Source organism: Geotrypetes seraphini, chromosome 6 (assembly GCF_902459505.1).
Source record: "Geotrypetes seraphini chromosome 6, aGeoSer1.1, whole genome shotgun sequence".
Classification (NCBI taxonomy): domain Eukaryota; kingdom Metazoa; phylum Chordata; class Amphibia; order Gymnophiona; family Dermophiidae; genus Geotrypetes; species Geotrypetes seraphini.
In genome coordinates, this window is record NC_047089.1 from 144,124,059 (window position 1) to 144,142,439 (window position 18,381).

General features: G+C 41.7%; 1 protein-coding gene across 1 annotated transcript in view; it reads right to left on the bottom strand.

The window, feature by feature from the left end:
* Positions 1-18,381, bottom strand: part of AFF3 (AF4/FMR2 family member 3) — a 568,800-nt gene that overhangs the window by 540,672 nt on the left and 9,747 nt on the right. The window contains exon 3 of the mRNA XM_033950007.1: positions 8,712-9,518. Coding sequence (XP_033805898.1) covers positions 8,712-9,518 — 807 coding nt within the window. The remainder of the gene's footprint in view (positions 1-8,711; positions 9,519-18,381) is intronic.

An 18,381-nucleotide genomic window follows, 5' to 3' on the forward strand; every position in this document is an offset into this window, starting at 1 on the left:
AGTAACTGCACATTTAAGCCACACTAGCTACAAATTTTACTGAGGTTTATGAGCCCTTTACTTTCTAAAATGTTTGTATTTTTATTAACTGCCATGCAACTTCAGACTGTCAGCACTGTATGCGTTATTCATGGCCATTCTCTATTCTGTACAAGTATTGTAATTGTCTCAAAATGTAATCAGATACACATTAGCAGTTCTGACTCTGCATTTCAGGGAGAAAAGATACACGGTACTTTTTATTGAAGAAGGAACCACTAAACAACATCCTTTTAAAAGCGATGTGCTTTCCTGTGAGTTTTATGTCTTTCTTCCCAAATACACGGAGATGAAAGGGTTCTGCACTAATTAATCTTTCAGCATGGTTTTTGTTGCTGCACTTGCAAAGCGACTGCACTTCCATTTCACAGATTCAACAAAATTGACATATATGGCATCCAAGTCATACTTAATTTATCACCATCACACAAAGAAAGAGCCAAACTTCAAACCTCCTTTTGTACGTAATTATGTGTACTTTTTCAAAAAGAATATTGATTTCCTTTCTAATATGTCCATCATGTGTATCAATAACATCAATAAATCAATAGGCTTACTGGACAGAGAAGTGATGAATATGACTTCAGAAATTGCAATGATTGGGGAATCACAGTGGTGCAATGGAGGCAATTTATCCTTTCTTCCTCAATGTTTATGTTTATTTAAAATTTGATATACCGCTCCTGCATTTTACTGACCAAGCTAAAATGAAATTAGGTACTTGAGAAAAACTACCGGTACCTTTCTGTCCCGAAGGCTCACAATCTAGCTAAAGTACCTGATAAACTAAAAGCACAGTTATCCAGGGACAGCTGGCAGCTATTTTCAACATGTGAGTGACGTCATCCACGGAGCCTGGATGCGGACAGCTTCACAAGCAGACTTTCTTGAAAAACTTCAGAAAGTTTGCGACTGCATGCGTGAGTGCCTTCCTGCCCGACGCAAGGCGCACATCTCCTCAGTTCAGATAGCTAGCAGAGAAGCCAACCAGGGGAGGTGGGTAGGTTGTGAGAATAGCTGCCTGCTGTCTCTGGATAATACCTGTTACGGTAAGTAACTGTGCTTTATCCCAGGACAAGCAAGCAGCCTATTCTCAACATGTGGGTGACCTCCAAGCTAACCAGAATGGGATGGTGGGAGTATTAGCAATTCAGGAGAATAAATTTTCTAACAGTGCCTGGCCGAAATGGCCATCCTGTCTGGAAAAAAAACATCCAAACAATAATGAGAGGTGAAGGTATGAACCGAGGACCAAGTGGCAGCTTTGCAGAGTTCCTCAATAGGAGTAGATCTAAGGAAAGCTACTGATGCCGCCATGGCTCTGACTTTATGGGCTGTGACTTGACTCTGTAGATGTAGTCCAGCCTGAGCATAGCAGAAAGAGATGCAAGCAGCTAACCAGTTGGAGATGGTGCACTTGGAATTTGGATGTCCCAACTTGTTTGGATCAAAGGAGACAAAAAGTTGAGGAGAAGATCTATGTGGCTTAGCCCTTTGTAAGTAGAAAGCCAAAGCATACTTGCAGTCCAGTGTATGAAGAGCTGTTTCTCCCGGGTGAGAATGAGGCTTTGGGGAAAAAAACACTGGAAGTACAATGGATTTAGATGAAATTCTGAAACAACTTTTGGTAAGAATTTAGGATGAGTACAGAGGACCACCTTGTCATGATGGAATACTGTGAAGGGAGGGTCCGCTACTAAAGCTTGTAGCTCACTGACTCTGCGAGCAGACGTGAGTGTAATGATAAAAATCACTTTCCAAGTGAGATATTTAAGATGAGTCTAAGCCATTGGTTCAAAAGAAGGCTTTATCAACTGAGCAAGAACAACATTGAGATCCCAAACCACTGGAGGAGGTCTGAGAGGTGGTTTGACATTGAAAAGTCCTTTCATAAATCTGGAAACCATAGGATGAGCAGAAAAGGGTTTCCTTTCGATAGGCTGATGAAAAGCAGCAATTGCACTGAGAAGGACTTGAATGGATGTGGATTTGAGGCCTGATTAAGATAAATGGAACAGGTAATCCAAAACTGAAGACAAGGAGGTAAATTGAGGCACCTTGTGATGAATGGTACACCAAGCAGAAAATCTAGTCCATTTCTGATTGTAGCATTGTCTAGTGGTAGGCTTCCTAGAAGCCTCTAAAATGTCCTGTACAGATTGAGAAAACTGTAGAGTGGCAGTTAGGTTGAGAGGTACCAAGCTGTCAGGTGTAGAGACTGCAGGTTGGGATGAAGTAGAGAACCCCGACTCTGTGTAAGAAGAGAGGGAAAAACTGGTAGAAGCAGTGGCTCCCTGCTGCTGAGTTGAAGTAGAAGGGAGAACCAAGGTTGCCTGGGCCACCGAGGAGCTATCGAAATCATGGTGCAGAACTTCAGCGGCAACACTTAGGGCTCAATATATCTCATTGCCCTAAGCTTTATGTGTCTAATCGTCATTGGATCTTATTTTGAACTTCTTAATATTATTTATAGACTTAACTTTTACTTTTGCTTTTACTTATATTTAATACATTAGTGTAATTTTTAAGCAAATACTTAGCTTAAATCATGTGGTCTCTGGCTAGGGATTCCCATGCCAACATGTTTCGCTTACATAGATTTCTCAAGGCTTAACCCCTATAGAAACAAAAGCCCTGTTATTAACATTCCACTCTAGGTTTTGCCAACATAGTATAGACTTAAACTAAGCAGCAATCTACCTTCTTTTACACTTACCTAACCATTAAACCGCCAGTAACTGCGACCATTAAATCCTCAGAGATGGCGGCGGCATTTATTTCAGTTTTATATAGAGTGGGGAGCCCGATCAGGTGGAATCAACATCATCACGTTGTTCAGAATTTACTGGACCCTCCCACTTGTATTCTGATTTGATAATACCAATATCTTTCTGAAATCCCTCCCCCAGGTTCCGCGTCTGAACAACGTGATGACGTTGATGCGTGCTGGACCAATGGCCTTGAGTACAGAGACCATTGAGATGAGCCTCCCAAGCGTAGGTCGAATAATTTGTCTTGAGGACTTTCTGATGAGGGGGTGTTTGAAACAGTTAACCTCTGGAGAGATTGGAAGAGAGCATCCACCAGTGGAGAGACTGTCTCAACGAAGGAGTCACTCTGATGTGTTGAGAGTGGGTCAAAAGCCTGAACCCATTGAGATGCCAGGGTCCACTGAGGGATTCTGAGGTGAAGCCTGGCAAAAGGAGTCACGTGAACAGTAGAAGCCATGTGACCTAAAAGAACCATCTTGTGTCTTGCTGAAATCGAAGAGAGGGAAGACACTTTGTGACAGAGCTGAAGAAGAGCATCCTGACACTGATGAGGAAAGAATGCTCTGAGTTGAACAGTGTTCAAGACAGCTCCAATGAATTGTAGAGTTTGAGAGAGCTGTAGCTGGGATTTGGGAAAGTTGATTTTGAACCCCAAACTTTGGAGGAACCAAATACTCCGTTGGGTCGCTACAATAACCCCCTGAGATGTTGAATCTTTGAGCCAGTTGTCCAGGTATGGGAACACCTGTAGACCATGGTTCCACAGATCTGCTGCTACTACAACTAGGCACTTGTTGAACACTCTTGGAGATGAAGCCAGGCTGAAGGGTAGCACTCTGTATTGGAAACGTAGATTTCCCACCCGAAATCTGAGGAGCTGTCGAGAGGCTGGATGAATGGGAATGTGAGTGTAAGCTTCTTTGAGATCTTGAGAACATAACCAATCGTTCTGATCTAGAAGGGGATTAAGAGATCCAGAAATAACATGCAAAATTTTTCTTTGATAAGAAATTTGTTGAGTGCTCTGAGGTCCAATATAGGATGCAGATTGCTCGTCTTCTGCGGAACCAAGAAGTAACGGGAGTAAAACCCCCTGCTCTGCTGTTCCAAAGGAACTTCCTTGATGGCATGGAGATGAAGCAGAGCTTGAGCTTCCTAAAGAAGAAGGGTGGTCTGTGAGGCATTGGAAGGATACTCTCATGGAGGAAGATCCGGTGGAATCTGGAGGAAATGAGGAAAATAACCTTCCCTGATGAATGAGAGTACCCAGAGGTCTGATGTAATGATCTCCCATCGTTGGTAAAAGTGATGGAGATGACCCCCAATGGGAAGGGGAGAGGCAGAACAATTGAGGGTATGTCTGGACTCCTTGCATTGAGTGTATAGTATCTTCTTGAGGCACTCCCAAGGACTTGACCCCTTGTATAGGGTGCATAGGCTCCAGAAGAGACACTTGCAAAGACTTGACTCTTTGCATAGAGTGTATAGGTTCAGCTCGAGGCACTGCCAAGGACTCGACTCCTTGTGATACCTCTGAGTGCTCAGACTGGGTTGCAGGAAGCAGAGTTGAGGCAGGAGTATGTTTGGCAAGCATATTACCAAACTCCTGAGGCATAATGGTCTGGATCATAGCCTGCACATGTGAAACTGAGACTTGATCTGGTACATTTGGTGTGGCTATAGTCTCCGAGGAAGAGGAGGAAGAATGAGGCTTCGATTTGGAGACATGCTTCTTGGGCAGCCTCAGAACCACTGCTGGAACAGACTGCTGCACTACCTGACCTGAGGAAGACAGCGAGAACAGTTGCTCCTCAGGAGAAGACTTAGCATATTTGCTCAAGGACGAGGACTTCCCAAATGAGGAAAGTTTAAGGTTGAAGTCGAGGAAGAAGGCAGGAGCCCCGTAGAAGACTTGATCAGAGCTGAGGTCGAGGTCGAGACCAGGGTTAGTGGATCCATACTGCCGAAGATTTTCTCTACCTGAACTCAACATTTAATATCAAGGTTGAAGGGTAGCACAGTGGGCACACAACTCTTGAACCTGTGACTGGGCGGGACAGAATGAAAAATAGCTGCGGCGAAATCGAAGCCCATAGGCTGAGGCCGCGAGACAAATAACACAGCGACCCTGTCTTAAAAAGAACACAAGCCACGGTGAGAGAAGGCACGAAGTAGACTGAGTCTAGCACAGAGCATCGAAATAGGACTTCTCAGCTCCGTGGAAAACTGAGAACTGAGGAGGCGCGTGCCCTGCACTCGTGCATGCACGGTGTGGCAATCGCAAACTTTTTAAAGTTCTTCAAGCAAGTCTGCTTGCGAAGCTGTCCGCATCTGGGCTCTGTGGATGACATCACCCATATGTTGAGAATAGCTGCCTGCTTGTCCTGGGATAAACATAAGAATATAAGAACATAAACAATGCCTCCACTGGGTCAGACCTGAGGACCATCGTGCTTTTTAAATTTTGAAATGATTCTTCCTTCCTTAACTCTACTGGTAAATTGTTCCACAATATTGGAACCAAGTAGAAAAATGCACCATTTCTGGTTGAGGCAAGGTGAGCCTTTGAGATATGGGGAACAGCTACTCTATTGTTATTTATAGATCTCAATAAGCGACTAGGTATGTAAAATAACACTAGATTAGAGAGATATAATGGTTGTAACTCAAATAATGCCCTATGTGCCAGCATCAGGATTTTAAATTTAATTCTAAATTCTATTGGTAGCAAATGGAATTTCAAATATAATGGAGTTACATGATAATAGCTGTGTGTGCGACCTAACAACCAAATTGCCACATTTTGTACTATTTGTACACAGTGCATAATTAGAGGAAGTTAAAACCCGTAGGTAAAATTGCTATCTAAAACAAATCTATGAACCTGTATGTACCCCCTTGAATAGACCCTGAACAGACAACATTAATACAAATCATTGGTACAAAAAAGGACTTTCTTGACATGCAAATTTATTTTACATAATAATAGAAAAGGGCTGCACCATGCAACTTCAAATCAGCAAAACAGTCCAGACGGCATTCACAACCACGTACAACCTAAGAAAAATCTGAAAATACTTCAACAAAAAACAATTCAGTCTCATGGTCCAAGCGCTAATCCTGGGCCTCCTGGACTATATTTTTAGTTTGCTGCTAATCAGGAATTATTATTATAAAGAATTATTTAGAGTGTAAGAATTAGTTTTACTCATTTATCTAGCAAGTGTGGTGTGATAATTGTGTACTGAGTTTCATATATGTATGTACAGAGACATTGTGAACAATAATTAGTTATTGCTGCTGGCTTATGATTTATATTTTTCTATTTTCATAATAAAATCCTTCCCATAGCCTTGGTCTCTATTCTTAGTATAAACTGGCAAAATAACAAACCTTGGGTAAGGAGATTATGGTTTTCCCTAGCATCTGATAAACAGGTACATATTTGTTTATGTAACAGATTAAGTCATCCATAAATCTTTCTACAGGATCTAAGGGCCTATTAAATTTGCACCAAAAACAATGCCTAAGCAATATTCTGGAAAAAGGCACCTAAAGTAGGTGTGGGTTATAGAATAGTGCTTATGCTCATGAGCCATGCCTAACTTGAGGTGCAGCCATTTGTCCCAATGGAAACGTGGTGTAAATCCTCACATCTAAAGTTAGGCGCAGATACCCCTTATTCTACAATTACACATGTAATGTGAATAACGTCCCCCAATCTGCCCATGACCCTCCCATTTCTGTGCCTCCTTTTTAATGCTGCATGTAAAATTTAGGTGTGGATCCTGTGCTTAAATCTATACACATAAATTTAGATTAAAATCCAATTAAAATGCTGATAACTGTTTATAATCAGTGCTAATTGGTTCACTATTCAATTAAGTTGTGTGTGCAAATTGGGCACATGCCCAAATTTGCAAGCACAACTCAAAGCCTCATGTATAGATTTGGGGGTAAGTGGAAAATTATGCACACAAGTTTATAAAATTAGTGAGTTACTCTGAAATTAGTGTGTGCTGTTAATGCATGAGTGTGAAAATTATTACTATACTGCCTTGAAAGCGTGCAGTAATTCATGCGTGTCAGGGATGGAAACTGGGCAGGTCATGAGCAGAGAATGAGCACCGACTGAGCAATATAGATAGCACATGATACATACGGTGGGGCCAATGCAGAAAGTTCCACGGTAGAGCTGGTTCAGCGCACAGCTCTACTGTGAACTCAAAGCACCAAAAATACCGCTGCATGCTATATGCTCTTACAAACCATCCCCTCCTCTGAGATGACCTGACTCCTCAAAAAACATCATGGTGTTTAGTGGCAAATCCAACACAATTTGACTAAAAAATAAGTCCTTGGTGTCAAGTAGGAACACTCTCCCTGGCCCACTTGCTCCTACCTCTGCTATCATCAAAATGGCAGTGCCTGGCCCCGCTTAGTGCATCCTGTGATACCTTGGACAGTGTCAGTATGCCATATAAGAGAAATCGGAGATAATTTTTTTTTAAAGTTGGATGGGGGGCAGGGTGGAGAAAAAGGGGTACCACTAGACAGCAGGGATCTTTTTCAGAGGGAAGGTCGGGGCAGAGTGGGAATGGGGTCTGTCATGACACCAGGGATATTTTAGACACCAGAGATATTTTTCAGGGATTGAGTTGGGGAGGGAGCAACTTAAGAACTGTTGCAGAAAAGTATTCAGGGCAGAGCTGTAGCCTTTAAAAGGACAATGATGGGTGGACTCCTACATAGTGATTGGGTTGTGGGGAGAGAGGGGTTGCTGCTAAACAGCCATTCCTCTCAACCAACCTTTCTATGCTACCCCAGACCCAGTGAAATGTTTCCTGCATTCTGCGTACGTCTAGAATTTTCTTTTCCCTCTTCATGGTTTCAGAATTGACAATGACCACATTAGCATTCATTTTAATAAGGTCATAGTGTTGTGTCATTTGCATAACGCAGGTTGTTTATATTTCAATCACACTGTTAGGAAAGATGGATCACTGGAAATGGATATCATGTTTGGGAAGGTCGAAGGAATTAGGCAAAAAGGGTGACCTGCAACTAGGTGGAGGACCTCTTAGGACTAGCACTTGGCTGACTTCTTTTTGGATCTTTAACTCATCAAGTCGCTAGGACTTGAACCTGAGTTGATGGCACCTAACACACTCACATAGCACAAGTTAACACCCGCACTGAGACCCTTTTTGTATTGCTGGGATGGTAATGTTAACTTTAATTCTGAAGTAACCATGTAGTTTGCCTGGTGGTAGCTTTCTGCATTGGTCCCTGTGTGCTGTCAGTTATACAGTTAGCATGGGTGCATTTATTGCCTCTTCAAGAAGAGCTGGTAAGTGCATCTATGCTAATTGCAAACACCATCACAACATGTGGTAAAGGACTTTCCAGTACAGCAACTGCATAGAACATGCTGGGCTCACCCTTAACAATTATTGTACAACTTTTGCACTTACCAATGATAATATTTGTTGTTAAAGCATGATACTGGTAAGAGCAAAAATTTATCGTACTTGTATTTTAGTAAAAGGAGCTCTTTGGTCTTACAGATTGGATTGGATTGCTTTCATTTACAATTATTTCTTTTATTTTACTCCTGCAAATATCAAGATTTTAAAGGAAATTTATTTGCTTTTAATTTTTTTGCTGTATGGTTCCATTCATCACTGTTTTATTCAATATTCAAAGTTTCAATTACTGATTGCTTCTGCTTCATCAGCACTGTTTAGTTAATTAAGCTATTAGACATAAAGGAATTGGAAAGAGTTAAAATGAGAGAAAGAAATAATTAGATTTCTTACATGGTCAATCCCACAACATTAATTTACTCAATGCCAGCTTACATGTGGCTTACAAGTTATATAAAAAACAACAACAACATACCTCTTGTTTAGAAATGACAAATTGTACAGTCTTGGACTTCATCTTCGTTGAGTCTGATTTATCAGATGGTACGCCTCTGTGTGTAGCATAGTACATGCTAGTCTCTGTTGATAACTTTAACTTTGGAGACTCATCAGGCATCTGGTCCTGACCATCCATGGGTCGTACATAAGCTGTTGGTTTTTGCTGAACTATATTTGAATTTGCTGCCCGTGATGAAGGAAAATTTTGACTACAGTGTCCACTATTATGTGTTGTTGGTATGGTTGTCCTATCTTGAGCCAGAATGCCAACTTTATTACTGTATCTTAGCTTTGGACACTGGTGCTGGCTACTGATGTTCTCTCCAATGGCGCAATGTCTTGAACTTTTTTGTGTAGTATTGGTTAGAGAGGATGATGATGTGGGGCTTGATACATAAAGTTTTTCACTGCAGGGGTTTTGACTACCAGTTTTGATATCATTCTTATGTGAATCAAGCAGACTATGCCCATGCTTGTTTGTCCTTTGGCTGTCTGCTCCAAAATGCTCAAGTTTTGGCCGGGCCATTGCACCTTTTTTGCCCTGTAACACTGACAGAGATACTGGTGTAGTGGATGAAGTACTGCACATGGATAGATGGGCCTGTGTCCTAGAGTCAGCATTAAAATACTCATTTGTTTTCTGTATGGGGGTCTGTGGAATTCCAGTTTTGGGGATTCCAACAAGGTGGCTCTGATTGGACTGGTCAGTCAATAGATCTTTCATTTCATCATAGTTGCCTAATGTGTTCTGGATGCGATTCGATAGTTCATCTTCTTTGCTAGTCTGCAAAACAAAGAAGACATTCTATAATAAAGAACTGAAACTGATATAGGAGAGAGAGGGGGATGCTGAAAAAGAAACTATTCAGTTAATGGTAAAAAGGTGAGGTTGAAGTATGAAAACTCCTGAATTCTAGCTTGGTTGCTATTTCCAATCTGAATCTTGTCTAAAACATTTTTCCCCCAACCAAATTCCATCCAGCTGGCATAAATACTGTATATATATGCTTCCCTCTGCAATGCAACTTTTATTTAGTAACTTTAAAGGCTGCTTTTATTTTATAATCCATATATCTACAACTGTGAGGCAGTAACTAGGTACATCTAGAGAAGTGTTTCTCAACTTCTTCAAGCCAAGTACCCCCTAAGCCTAACATATACCAAACGAGTACCCCGCCCAAGCTCTGCCCCAGACCCGCCCAAGCTCCGCCCCAATTCTGCCCCTGACTCCACCTCCATAATAATTGTACTAATTGTAATGCAATTTATTCCATCCATTATTCATATACACACAATATAATCTTATTAATACATAATGGTAACCACAAAATTTTTTTTTAAAAACCACAGAGCACACAATACGCACAGAAAATGTTAATTATCATTTATATTTGGGGGTTTTTTTCAAAGAGATCAAGGCAGATGACTTTAAATATGCAATCAGTAATAACTATAGAAAAATAGCCAAATATAAACCAAAATATAGACAGCAGATATAAATTCACAAAACTGAAACATTTTGATCACTAAATTAAAAATAAAATTATTTTTCCTACCTTTGTTGTCTGGTGATTTCATGAGTCTCTGGTTGCATTTCCAATATTTATTTATTTCTGCCTCCTGCACACTTCCTCTTCTCCAGACCCCATTTCTTTCCCCAACCAACATCTCTCTCTTTCTCTCTGTCCCTCCACAAGTCCAACTTTTCTTCCTCTCTCCTCCACCCCTATAGCCAATATGTCTCCCTCTCTCTCTCTCACTGTCCATCTGTCTTGAGAGATCCAGGCATCTTTCCCACCCCCTCTACTGCTACATCCAACATTTCTCCCTCTCTCATCCCCCGGATCATGTGCAGCATTTTTCACCACTGCCTACCAGTCCCATGCCCATTTCTCCTTCTAATACCTCTCTCCAGCACAATGCCACATTTTCCCCTCCATCACTATATCCAACATTCCTCCCCTTTGCATCCCCTTCAATCTATTCCTCTGTTCCCTCTCCACCACCATATCCAACATTTCTCCCTCTCATCCTTCTATTCCCCAAGCATCTCTACCTCACTCCTCTCTCTCTCTATGCTCAATTTTCCTTTCTTTCTCCATGTGCACCATCTCTCACTCATACACTCATGCCCATCAATTCTCCCTTTCTATTCCCTCCCTCCTATGTCCCAAGTTAGTGCCCCCATGTGTCGAGTTTGTGCCCCCTCCCCCCTCCTCCTCCTCCCCTGAAGCTGACCCGTGATCAGAAGCCGCTGGCACTGTCAGGGATCCATGCCTGCCCCCCGCTGAAGCCAAAGCCGAAGCAGCCACTCCTGGGGATGCCTCCTGCCCGCTGCAACCCCCCTCCCCGAAGCTGACCCTGACACCAAGCTGGAGACGACATGCTACATGCACCCCCCCCCCTCCCAGCAGCAACTCTGCGAAGGGACGGGCCATGATGGAACATGTAGCGACTGACATAATGCATGCAGCTAGCTCACAAACCTTCTCTCTGATGTCAGAATTGACGGGGGGAGGGAAGGCTTGTGGGCTGGCTGCGTACAGCGTGAGTAGCTGCACACACGTGGCCCGTTCCTGTGCGGAGTTGCTGTTGGGGGCAATGGAGGGTGTCAGCTCCGGCTTGGTGGCAGGGTCGGCTTTGGGGGTGGGGGCTGGTGCATGCTTGCAAATAGGGAGGCAGGGAAGGATCACCGGCGGCAGCCAGGCCGTTTACCCCCAACAGGTGGCCCATGTACCCCTAGGATACGCATACCACGTGTTGAGAAACACTGATCTAGAGTACCAAAAAAATAAGACTATTTGGGATTCATTTAGAAGTGAACATAAAAGGTAAAAAGTAACATTATTTGCATATATATTTTCTCCTTAGAAAATGCTGTCCTTGAAGCAAAACTGTCTTAGCATAATAAACAAATTAAAAAATGTGTATTATATGGCAAGACACTGGTCAAAATCTTAATATGCCTCAATTTGAAAAAATTATATGGGGTTGGGGGTTATAATAAAAAAATAACACTATCACTGATTGCAAACTACTTCTAATCACTACAAGATGTACGCAGTGCTGCATACTTTATACACAGGCACTTTTTCTGTCCCAAGTGGCAACTGCAAACTGTTTATCATTAGTTAAAAAAATATTATTGCAGTTTAATAGACTAGTTTATGCTATGTATAGGGGCAGCTGATTTTTGCTCTCTAAACTCTCCTTGTAAAATGAAGGTCAAGTTTGAAAAGCAATGTTCTTTTCACTTCTTATTTATAAAATTATGGTGACAGTAAGAAGACGTTTCAAGATTGATATTTAAAATAATTTATTTGGCTAGCGTCAAATTTAGGGGGTTAGTTATTAAGTTGTTGTAAAAGTTAACCTTTTACTGCATCATAGTTTACCACAGAAGCCTCTAGAAGTCACAACTGTCATTTGAACCTTATGCCAGCATGTGCAGCAGTGACTGAGAATTGCTCTTGCCTGACCCCACCAGACACCAGGGAACTGACAAGATAGGCCAGAGGAGCTTTTGAGAAGGGGGTGGGAGATAGGGTGCTCACTTGGGGAAGGGTTTCAGAATGGGTGGTGGTCTTGATTTGGAGTGGTCTTTCAAGTGGGGGCCCTACAGTTTGGGAGAGATCTTCTGGAGGGTGGGATTGTGATGGGGGAGGGGTTTGGGGAACAGCTGACGGTGCCTTATGGTGGCCCTTTTTTGGACATATCTGGGAGAACTGTGATGCAGCTTTGCTGCCCAAAGCACCTGTTTTTTCCCTGAAAAAGTGGCTTACAATGAACACTACAAGCCACATTCATGAATTTACATATTAATGAGTTGCTTTACAGTTATTTGTATACTTTGCATATCAGTAGTGTTAAACTCATTCTAACTTAATATACTGTGCGTTATGGTACTAAAACGTGTGTTATGGTACTAACACATATAAGGTACAAATAAAATGCATTATAGCCATAATGCAACTTGACAACTATCTCTGTTAATGGCTAACATCCATTTAAGTTTAGTGGTACTACTTAAATCAGGGATGTCCAACCTTTTGGCTTCCTTGGGCCGCATTGGCTGAAAAAAAATTTTCTGGGACCACACAAACGTGCAAACGCTGCAGCAGAACAGAGGAGGGACCGGCAAGATGGTAAACACCCGGGGGCAGCAGAGGAAAACACTGCATCGCCCTCAATCGGGGCCACACAAAATACTTCACGGGGCCGCATGCGGCCCTTGGGCTGCGGGTTGGACACCCCTGACTTAAATGGATAGGGCAGCTGAAATTCTACATAATGATAGGTGGGTGGATGTGTCATTTACTTATCTTTATTCAGAGACATCTCAGTATTTTGCCAAATGGCTGAGGAACCTGCCTGCAAGGAAATTATTAGACCAAGATTTCTAAAGCTCTGTGAAGTGCCTAATGTGCAAATTAAAATCAATAAATAAACAAGCTAGTCCATAAGAACTAGGCCTATAAGTTCACTTGTTCAGTATGTGCTTGTCTTCTGTTTTAATGTAGCTGCACAAGGCCCGATCACTGCTTACAAATTATTAAAAAAATAAATAAATAAAAATCGACAGATTAACTCACTACCTACATCACAGGATCTTGCTACCTTTTTTAATGGAAAAATGCAGAAACTTAGAAACACATTCAGTATAGGTACAGCTCAATTACAAACTTCAGTAAACATGAAGCCTAGTCTGTGGTACTTTTTCACAATCCAATTTACCATCTTTGCAAGATCTAAATAAAATAGTATTGGCTCTTCATACAACAACAATGGTCACTGATCCTATTCCAACTTCCAACTTCTTTGTTGAAAAAGCTAATTCAATCTCTTTCACCATTTCTTTTTTCAGTGATTACAAATAGTCTTTCTAGTGGCAAAATTCCAGACTCTTACGACCAAAAATTAAAGAGGCAAAGGTATTAGTTACTGATCTCTCAAACTATCGACCAATAGCAAATTTATATTTTCTTTCTAAAATAGCTTAATCAGGTGTGGTAAAAGCTCTGACGCTTAAAGAATTCCTATGAGTGTCAGAGCTTTTACCACAGCGGCTGGTAATAAAAAAAACCCTAACGCGGCTTGATAAAAAGGGGGCCTTTGTTAATAAAACTAACGTTCTCCATCCACATCAGACAGCATTTAGAGAGCATCACAAACATCACTTTTGACTGTTACTACTACAATATATAAAGCTTTTGATCAATTTAAATCAGTATTATTGATATCTTTGGATCTATCGACTGCCTTTGATTGTCTAGATACTCAAATATTAATAAACAGGTTAAATCAAATTTGGTTAAAAGTGACAGTTTTAACAAGGTTTACATCTTATCTTACAAATCGTTCATATATGGTAAGTTTTCAAAATTCATATTCTACTACATTTAAATCAGATTCAGATGTTCCACAAGGTTCACTGTTATCTCTTCTGTTATTCAATATCTTTTATGTCTATGCAGATGATATCCAAATTCTCTGTACCCTAGATCAGGGGTGCCCACACTTTTTTGGCTTGCGAGCTACTTTTAAAATGACCAAGTCAAAATGATATACCAACAATAAAATAAAAATAAAAATAAAAAAAACACAAAGCACACTGTACGCAGAAAAAATGTTAATTATTTATATTTGGGGTTTTTTTTTCCAAAGAGGTCAAGACAGATGACTTTAAAATATGCAATGTCACCTCAGTAACAACTATACAAAAACAGACAAATATACCCCCTCCCTTTTTACTAAACTATGATAGCGCAGGGAGCTGCGCTGAATGCCCCATGCTGCTCTTGATGCTCATAGGCTCCCTGCGCTAAAATACGCTACTGCGGTTTAGTAAAAGGGGGCCATAGTGCAAAATATAGACAACAGATATAAATTCTCAGAACAGACATTTTGATCACTAAATTGAAAATAAAATCATTTTTCCTACCTTTGTTGTCTGGTGATTTCATGAGTCTCTGGTTGCACTTTCTTCTTCTGATTGTGCATTCAATATTTCTTCCCTTCTTTCTGCCTCCTGCATACTTTGGCTCCTCCAGACCTCATTCCATTCCCCAACCATTTATGTCCTTCCATGAGTTCAACTTTTTCTTCCTCTCTCCCAGCCCCTCCCCTTTCTTTTTGTCTCCCTGCCCCCTTTCTTTCTTTCTGTCTCCCTGCCTACTTTCTTTCTCTCTGTCTTTCTTTCTGTCTCCTTGCCCCATTTCATTCTTTGTCTCCCTGCCCCCTTTCTTTCTTTGTCTCCCTGTCCCCTTTCTTTCTCTCCATCTTTCTTTTTGTCTCCCTGCCCCCTTTCTTTCTGTCTCCCTGCCCCCCTTCTTTCTGTCTCCCTGCCCCCTTTCTTTCTTTCTCTCTGTCTTTCTTTCTGTCTCCCTGCCCCCCTTTCTTTCTTTCTTTCTCTCTGTCTTTCTTTCTGTCTCCCTGCCCCCCTTTCTTTCTTTGTCTCCCTGCCCCCTTTCTTTCTTTCTGTCTCCCTGCCCACTTTCTATCTCTGTCTTTCTTTCTGTCTTCTTGCCCCCTTTCATTCTTTGTCTCCCTACCCCCTTTCTTTCTGTCTGTCTTTCTTTCTGTCTCCCTGCCCCCTTTCTTTCTCTCTGCCTCCCTGCCCCCTTTCTTTTTTTCTTTCTCTCTGTCTGTCTATCTGTCTCTCTGTTCCCCTTTCTTTCTTTCTGTCTCCCTGTCCCTGTTCTGCCTCCCTGTCTTTCTGTCTCCCTTTCTTTCTCTCTGTCTGTCCTTTCTTTCTCCCCATGCCACCGCCGGGGCCATCATGTGGGAGCAGGCCCCCAAGCCTCCGTTGCTGCCGAGCTTTCCCTGTTTCCCGACGACAGGAAACCACCAGCCTTCCCACCCCCCAACGTCAATTCTGACATCGGAGAGGAAGTTCCGGGCCAGCCAGGCTGGTGTGCCCGGTGCTTCTGCTGTCGCTGCTGGCCTGTTGTGGTGTCAGGGAACAGGCGGAATGCAAAGGCAATGCGAGTCTATCGCGTTACCATTGCGATCTACTGGTCGATCACGATCGACCTTTTGGGCACTCCTGCCTAGACACATGTTCCATTGCAGAAATCCAGAAAATTAATAACAAATTGATTAATATTACTGCATGGTTGACACAATACAAACTTAAGTTAAATCCAGAAAAATAAAAAATGATATTATTCAGCTAGAAAGAGAAAATTAATTTGCCACTTCATATTCAATTAAATAATATTTCTGTTCCAACTCGGTACAAAATTTAGTAGTAATACTAGATTCTAAATTCACATTCAAAGCTCATAGTGACTCAAATTATTCAACGTTCTTTTTTCAAATTAAGGTTATTTGTTCAATTCGATCACTTATTTTTTCTTCAGCATTAACACCCCTTCCATCTCCCCGTTATATGAAACTGTGATTTTTATCACTGGCCACAGCGGTAAAAGCTCCAACACATAGGAATTCTATGAGTATCAGAACTTTTACCGCTGCAGTGATAGAAAACACTAATGCAGCTTCATATAAAGGGGGGGGGGGATAGAGAAGTAGTTCATGAGCATATGCATAATTCTTCATTTTTAGTTTGAGGTCCTACTCTTTGGAATTCTCTTCTAAAACCCCCCAAAAAACATATATATATACACCCCGGCTCTAAACTAATTTGGGACAATTTAAAATTGAGCTTTTCTTTTTGATAACGCTTTTCAATGAATCTTTGAATTATGAATCTTGGAATTATGAAAACAGGAAGACAAGCACAGAACCTTATGTTCTACCCTTTCCCCTCTTCTTTATCTTAAAAATGAAAGTATATCTATTGTCTAACCTCACTGTCTAGTCTAATTACAATGACACTCCCCTTTTAAAATTTTTATTTTAGAATTGTAAGCCACTGAGAAGGTTTTTATCATAATGAGCGAGATAGAAAGTTATAATAAACTTGGTAAATCAAACAGTAAAGGCAAAATACATTTAATGGCTTTAATAGAAGTAACTGTGAGCAATTGAACATATCACTTTTCCACATAGTCCCCATGCAAGATGACGCATTTGTTGTATCGTTTAGCTTCAGCATTCCTGCAGGGAAGAAGATTTTCATCTGCTCCCGAAGCCAGGTGAGCACCGCTTCCTTTACTTCATCATGCTTTGATTTTGCACCCATGTCTTATCACCAGTGACAGTTCTCTCCTGAATATTTGGCTCTTCTTCATACCATCTCAGAAACTGGGTCACAACCTCCACACACTGTTCCTTGTGCAGATCAGTAAGCTTTCTGGGAACTCATCGTGCGCAGACTTTCCTGTATCTCAAATTATCATGCATCCATACTTTCTGTCACGCTGAAAAACTGCCAGCCTCGGCAGTGATTCAGTAACGTTGCCTGCAACTTCCAGTTTCTGTCTGGGTGGACCGCAGCAGACGGAAAGCAGGAACGGGAGCTACAGGCAACTTTACTGAATCAATTCCGAGGCTGGCAGTTTTTCAGCGTGATGGAAGGTGAGGGCGACATCAGACCGGTGTGAAGAGAAGAGTCAGAACGTGCTGGGCCGAGGCTGAAGCCTCCTGGACTGTTTGGGTTTTTTTAAGTACGAAGGGGAGTATTAATTAAGAATGTGCAGATTGGGGAGAGAGCTTACAGGGCCAGAAACAGAGGACAGAGAGAGTTATATGGTGGGCAATGGTCTGAAGGGAAATAAATTGGACCTGGGGTGGCGTGGAGGAAGAGGGAAAAAGATACTTGAAGTGAGAACTGTTGGTAAATAAAGGGAGAAATGGACCTGGGGGAGGAAGGCAGGAAGGCAATAGGAGAGATGGGATGGGGGCAGTAAAGAGAAAGGGAGAGAAGTTGGATCTGGGGTGGAAGGGAGGAAGGGAGCTGTTGGGCCTGGGCATGGAAGTGACAGAGAATTGCAGCATCTTTTATTTTTCATCCATCTCATTGTTCGGCATCAAGGGGAGAGGGAAGAAGAACAGAAAAGAGCTGGAGCAAAATGTTGTATCATGGGGAGAGAAGAAGAGATGGACCCATGGGAGGGCAGGAGGGAAGAGAGCTGGGGATGTTAGGGGATGGAGAGAAAGGGAAAGGGAGATATAGCCTGACCAGTGGAGAGAGACAGAGGGGGGTTCTGAAAGCGGTGAGCCATGTGGATGAGGTCAAAAGTGAGATGAACAGTGAGTACAGTGGTAGAACTGTGGTAATGGGGAGTAGAAAGAAGAAAATAGGAGGCTGGCAAAAGAGTGAGATGGGAAATGTGAGAGCTAGGGACTGAAAGAAGATGGAGAATTGAGAGGTAGCTGAAAATTTAAAAAGAAGAAGGGTGAGAGAGGGCAAGATTTGAATAGACAGAGGCAAAAATGAAAAGAAAAAGTTAAGAAAGCTGAAAGGGAAAAATAAATACGTTGGAAACAGGCATAAGGAAGGAATGGAACAGTAAAGAAGAGGAGAAAAAAATGGACAGCAGACACTGGAAAGAGAATTGGTAGAAGATAGAGAAAAAGCAGAAAGAGAAAGTGGGACCAAAATGATCGAAAAACAAAATGACCAGACAACAAAAGGTAGAAAAAATAATTTTATTTTCTATTTTGTGATTACAATATGTCAGATTTGAAATGTGTATTCTGCTAGAGCTGGTGTTAGACAGCAAACATGAACTAGGACCTAA